At 30.0% G+C, this 6,902-nt stretch overlaps 1 protein-coding gene across 1 annotated transcript; it reads left to right on the forward strand.

Annotated features, from left to right (window-relative positions):
- Positions 1–3,347: 3,347 nt before the first annotated feature.
- Positions 3,348–4,754, forward strand: LOC112721136 (UDP-glycosyltransferase 84B2). The gene has a single exon (XM_025772205.1). It carries the CDS (start codon positions 3,348–3,350, stop codon positions 4,752–4,754), a length of 1,407 nt encoding a protein of 468 aa, XP_025627990.1.
- The last annotated feature ends 2,148 nt before the right edge of the window (positions 4,755–6,902 follow it).

A 6,902-nucleotide genomic window follows, 5' to 3' on the forward strand; every position in this document is an offset into this window, starting at 1 on the left:
GCATTGGTTACTTTCTGCATTGTTAACCAAAAATATATTTGTTATAATTGCATTACAGTGATTCTTGTTTTTCTTTTTTGTTGCCCTTTTGATTGTATCTTTTGTATGATTTCTTTCAGAACTATTCAGGTGGTTCTTGGAGATTTAGGATAGTTTGCTATTATCAAAAGGGCAAGAATTTCTCTCGAGATAATACCCACACATACTTTAATAAAGACTATGTCATAATCATGAATTTCTTTAAAGAAAAGGGTAAAAATGTACTTTATGACTTGGTATTAAGAATACATGCATTATGAGCTAAACTTGAAAAATATTATAATGAATGTCGCTGGTTTATTAATACTTTGTTATAATAATGAATGTTGCTAGTTTATTAATATTTTGTTATAATGAATGTTGCTGCATTATCGTTTAGACTTTCTTGCTGGTTTATTAATACTTTGTTCAAAAAAATATGTCTATGCTGATTGTGCTACTTTGAAAAGGAGTAAAGGAGTGTTTTGTTATAGCCTGTGAATTAAGTTGTCGGAGTATTTTTATAAGGGAATATACTCAATATACTCAATATACTCAAAAAATTCTGACTATAATATCAAAATATATTTCTGTACCAGTTTAGCGTTAATTGTTGCATTATTGGGCTATAAATTCGCATTTTAAGAATTGGAAGTTCCATGCATACTGATAATTCTATATCTATAGGTGAATATACACACAGAATGGTAAGATAAAAATAATTAATTTTAAAATTTATTCTTATTATGAGCAGAACTTTCTTATTTTTTTTTTGGATTAAAACTACAATATTATAGAAAAAATCTTATGGAAGTAAAACCTTTTTTAGAGGAGGTTTATACCAAATACTATGCCAAAAAGATAAAAATTAGATTGATGAAAGATCTGAGAAGTCATTGTATGTGATGCTAGTTTGTTCTTCTTGTCTTTCAAAAATATAATTTTTACTATATGTTAGTATTTGTTTATGACATATTTAGTTGTGATTAAAATTGATTGGTTCTGTAAGGTGAATTCAAAAAGCGAAAGACAAAACTTTCTCAAGTAACTTTATCTTTAGATAATAAGGGAGATGTTGAGGCATCTAAGAAAGGTTTAAATATGTCAGATGATTACACTATTTGGAACGAAGTTGTGGCAAAGGAAAAAAAAGTTGCTTTTGGTTTAGGTTCTTTTAGTTTAGATATCTCTTTAAAATTGGGTTCCAAATTTTGCTTAGATACATCTAAAAACGATCTAAATATTGAGCAAGAATTACTTCACATGTAGAAAGAAAACACAAAGGAGTAAGAATGATCAATGAAGAACAAAATGTTAAGTTGGATAATGTTGAGTACAAGTTAAAAGATTAAGGAGGTCAACTAAAAGCTCAATAGAAAAGAATTTATTCTACTGAAAAGACATTTCATACTTTATATAAAAAGTTGAATCTCCCATTTCTTTCAATTTTATCGGTTCCTGCGGAAGATGAACTTGGGACAAGTTTTAGTGATGATGATGATGATAATATGAGTAATTGATGTCTGGAGTATACGTTTTCTCTTATTTAGATTAAGAAATTTTTAGGTGAATTAATTAGTATATTTTAATATATTCATGATTTATGATCATTTTAAAGGCTTTCTTTGTTTTAATTTAATTATTTTTTATTTTAGTTTGATTATATTTATGGATAAAAATATTTTAATAATAAATCTTTTTTAAATCTTTTATTGTAATTAAATTTTTCATGACTTTATTATGTGTTTATAATTTCAATGATATAATACAAAACATTATTTATTATAATGATTTTAGTATAGAAAGCAGATCATAAACAATTTATTTTCTAAAATATTTATATATTAAATAGTAAATTATTTTGTATGAAAATTGTTTAAAATATTATATTAAATTTATAAAAAAATTTGTGTGAAAATAATTTTCTGTTTTTGTTTGAAATTTGTTTGAAATACGTAAATTATATTATATTAAACTTGTCTACAATTTAATCAAAAAGAAACATTTGATTTGTCTAAAATTTGTTCGAAAAAAAACTGTTATATTTGATTAAATTTTTCAGAAATTTGTTTGAAATGAAATATATTTTTGTTTAAAATTTATTTAAAATGAAATATTTTTACGTTTAAAATTTGTCTGAAATATATTATTTTTATATTACTTAATTTGTCTAAAATTTTTCTAAAATACATCGTAATAGTTAAAAATTTAGTAAATAAATGTCTATTCAAAATCTGTCACAAAATCGTTTGAAAAAAAAATCAATGAAATCTCAGATAAAATGTAAATTAATAACAAAAACTTTTGGGACAAAAAAAATTCGTCTCAATTTTATTTAAAACAAAAAACTTGTTTTTAATTTATTCAAAATTTATCTCAATTTCATCTTAAAATTTGTTCGAAAAATATTGATTTTTAGTAGTATTTGTCTTTTCATATGAATAATTAGAGATTCGTGTTGAAAATTATATTTTGTGATATATTAGTTTAAAATGATTTTATTTTATTTTTTATTATAAAAAGATATTTTTGTCCTAACAATAAAAAAGATTATTCATTCTTTTAACAAAAATATCAAAAGAAATATTATTTTTTATAATTATTTATAAGAATATTTTACTATATATGATGATATATAATACTTTTTAAAAACTAAATAAAAGTTAAATGATGAGAATGTATGTAATTTACGTGATAATTTTTTTTCCGGTTCAATTTATTTCTCATATTAATACGTATTAAATAATCACCGTCTTCAAGAAAGCACTTTTTGATAATATGTAATTGGAATAGTGTTATATTAGGGGGAAAATAAATCATTTTAATAGATACTTCTTAAAAGAAGAGCTCCTAATTTTTTTTTTTTTACCAAAGATAGAAGACTCGAACTCACGACCTCTTAAATGAGTATAAAGAGACTATGTCATTTGAGCTATAACTCATTGGCAAAAAAAAAAAAAAAGCTCCTAATTCCTATCTAATCATACCAATTTATTATTAAATTCAAATGTTTTTTTTTTCCGATACTCTTACATTAGATAGCATTGACGTGAACTTCGAAGAAAAAAAATGAAGAGGTCACTAAGCCACCACTAACGTATGCTATGATGCAAATTGATTAGCAAGAAAAAGGCCACTACGTATGCCATGATGAAAATTAATTATTTAACAACCAGAATCATTTCATATATATATGCACCATACTTATCTTCTTCGTCAGTCATATCATCTTGTCCTTAACTTGATAATTTATTTCCATACTCTTAAATCTAGTTAGTCTTCAACCACAACACACATTTTGTGACTTTTGTGACACGGAGGAGAAAAGAATGTCTTCATCTAAAGAAGTTATCAATGTTTTAATGGTGTCACCAACTCTTCAAGGCCACCTGAATCCAACTCTCAATTTTGCGAAACGCCTTGCATCAAAGGGTGTCCACGTCACATTAGCAATACCCGAAGAACTACGTCAGCGTTTCCAAAACCTCCACAACCAAGAAACCAATAACAAGCCATCAAAGATCCAACTAGCGTACTTCTCTGATGGCCTTAGCGTTGACCATGATCGCAGCAACGATCCCGCGGCTTTCTTCGCTTCCTTCGAAACCAAAGGTGCGGAGAATCTTTCAAACCTCATCACTCACCTAAAGGAGCACGATCGAAGCTTCTCGTGCTTGATCGCAAATCCTTTCATGCCGTGGTCAGTGGATGTTGCCGTTTCTCATGGAATTCCTTGTGCCATATTTTTCCCCCAAGCTTCGGCTCTTTTTTCCATTTACTGTCGCTATGCATGCAAAACGAACTGTTTTCCTGACATGGAGAATCCAAATGAGACCCTTCAGCTACCATCACTGCCAACGTTGCAGGTTCGAGAACTTCCCAGCTTTTTGCTCCCCTCTTGCCCTCCCTACCACAAGAAATTGGTTACGGATTTTGAACCAATCTTGGACAAAGTGAAATGGATTTTAGGAGCTTCCGTTTACGAGTTTGAAGAGGAGATAGTGAACTCCATGGCTTCACTGAGACCTATTCTCACCATTGGACCCCTTGTGTCACCTTATTTGTTAGGACAAAAAGAGAGTGAAGATTTTGATGATCTTAGTGTAAATTTGTTGAGGCCAGAAGATTCTTGTCTACAATGGCTTAACGATAAGGCAACTAGTTCGGTTATCTACGTGGCATTTGGTAGTTTAATGGAACTTTCACAGAAGCAAATGGATAACATCGCAATTGCTTTGAAGAATACAAAGAAACCGTTTCTCTGGGTGATTAGGCCACAGAAGGGTGGTGCTGAATTGCCACAAGAGTTCTTGGAAGAAACGAAAGAAAAGGGATTAGTGGTGACGTGGTGCCCTCAGGCAAATGTGCTAATGCATCCTGCAGTGGCTTGCTTTGTAAGCCACTGCGGCTGGAACTCGACCCTGGAAGCTGTGACGGCCGGCGTACCGATAGTTGCCCTTCCCAACTGGTCAGATCAACCCACGAATGCTAAGCTTGTAGAAGATGTGTTTAAGACTGGGGTGAGGATGAGGATTGGGGAAGAAGAAGATGGGGTTGCGAGCGCACAAGAGGTTGAAAGATGTATTACGGAAGTCATGGAGGGCACCAGGGCTGAAGAGATTAAGATGAGAGCAGTGGGGCTAAAAGAAGCTGCACGGAAAGCGATGGTGGATGGTGGTTCGTCAGATAGAAATATCAATCGGTTTGTCACCGAAATTTCTGGGAAATTCACTTAGAATAATAAGTTTCATTTGGATAATACAGTCTTTTTGTAAGGGCGAAGAAATTGAGTACAGAAAGAATTAATAGTATTAGATAGAAATAAAAAAATAAAAGAGAATTAAGGAAGAATTAAAGAAGAGAGACAGGGGAGAAAATAAATTTATTGATAGAATTTTAAAGAGAGAAGATATAAATTATTTAATTGGTATTATTACTTTATTTATAATAAATTTTACTCTTAATAAAAAAATTTTAATTGAACTATAGCTTTATTTCTACTCCTTACATTTTTTATTCTAATAAATTAGTCATCCATATACTTTTTCGTCACATGCTTTATTTATTGTAATAATTTTTATTTACTTAGTCATTAAAAATTTTGTGCCTAGAAGACAACTTTTAGGCTTACGCATAACATCATTCGTACATATTTTTTGTGTGTACTTGATACTTAAGCATTAATAATTTTTAATCTTGGGTTTTCAAATATTTTTGACAACACAAAAAAATTGAAAAAAACAGAGATACACACACTCTTTGTTCTCAACACTTAAAAAAAATTTATTAGTACTTTTAAGAGAAAGTCTAAGGAGCCAGTAGTTTTATTAAAATTTAGCCAGTATTTAATCATAAAAAAATGAATAATTCTACACCATTAAATTTCATCTTATATCATTAAAAATACTAATAATAGCTAATTGATAGTTACAAATCACAAAACTTGCTAGTCCCTTAGTACTCCTCGTGCTTTTAATTAGAAAATTCTAAAGATAAAAGTAAAAAATTTTCTCTAAAATTTAGAAAATTATTCACTTATTTTTTTTAAGTCTGATTTAATGTCATGAGGTGATCAACTTTTGTTATTCTAGTGCTACTATTACTCTTGGTTTACATCCGCTATCTTTTATTTTTCTTTTAGTTTTATGTAATGGATTGGTTAAACATGGATCATTTGTTTAAGTTTATTGACTGAAAGTTTATATTTATGTTGAATCTTTGCTAATTTAATTTGTTGTTATCTTAGTTTTTGATTTAGTTGTTTTAATTTGAGTTGTTTATTGTTTTTTATGATGGGTTTTGTTGAATTGTACTTAGTAGTTAGGAGGAAATTTTATAAACTTTTTATAAGGCCATTGATAAACCCATATTTTATGATATATTTTGTGCTTAGTTTGAGTGATTTATTCAATCATTCACCCACTTATTCATGTTAATTGCATGGTTTTACTTTCCCTTCCTTATTATGTGATGTATGTGAAAAACATGTTTCCTATGCTTTTAAATTAATTATTTTAATCACCTTTAATTCCATTCGATGCCGTGATTAGTGTGTTGAGTAGTTTTCAGATCTTTTAAGGTAGGAATGACTTAAAGGATGGAAAGAAAACATACAAAAATGGAAGGAAAGCACAAAATGGAGCTTCTGAAGAAACTGGCATCCACGCGATCGCATGGGCGACGCGAACGCATGCCAAGCGCAAAGAAGCAGCGACGCGGCCGCATGACTGACGCGACCGCGTGGTAAGAAAAGCTCCGAATGACGCGACCGCGTGATCCACGCGGACGCGTGACAGAGGCCACGCACCAGAAATTGCAGAAAATGCTCCCAGCGATTTCTGAAGCCCTTTTTGGCCCAAATCCAAGTCCAGAAGGCATAGACCAGAGGTTATGAAGTGAGGGAATGCATCCATTCACAGGGAGTGACCACTTTAGTTTAGTTTTCATGATTTAGATTTAGTTTAGAGAGAGATTCTCTCTCTCTTTTTAGGATTAGGTTTTAGAATTAGGATTTTTTTTATTCGCTTTCAGGATTATCTCTTTTGATCAGGTTCAATATTCCTTTTATTTACTTTTGCTAGTTACTTTATGAATCCTTTCATGTTACAGATTACTCTTTTATTAATGATTATTTGAGGTATTTCAGTTTAATATCGATTTCTTTTATTTATGCTATTGTTGTTTTTACTCAGAAGACATCTTTATTCCAAGTAGATTTATTTTTCTTCTTTTGGTCTTGGTTAAGAAATCAGTAACTCAGGAGTTATCAAACTCAAACATGCTTGACAATTGTTATCTTTGTTAATTTGAGCTTCAATAATCCCAATATTTTCTTAGGAAATAAATAGGATTCGAAGATCAATTAATTAATCCCTTGACATCCC

This window comes from Arachis hypogaea, chromosome 11 (assembly GCF_003086295.3).
Source record: "Arachis hypogaea cultivar Tifrunner chromosome 11, arahy.Tifrunner.gnm2.J5K5, whole genome shotgun sequence".
NCBI classification, from domain to species: Eukaryota; Viridiplantae; Streptophyta; class Magnoliopsida; order Fabales; family Fabaceae; genus Arachis; species Arachis hypogaea.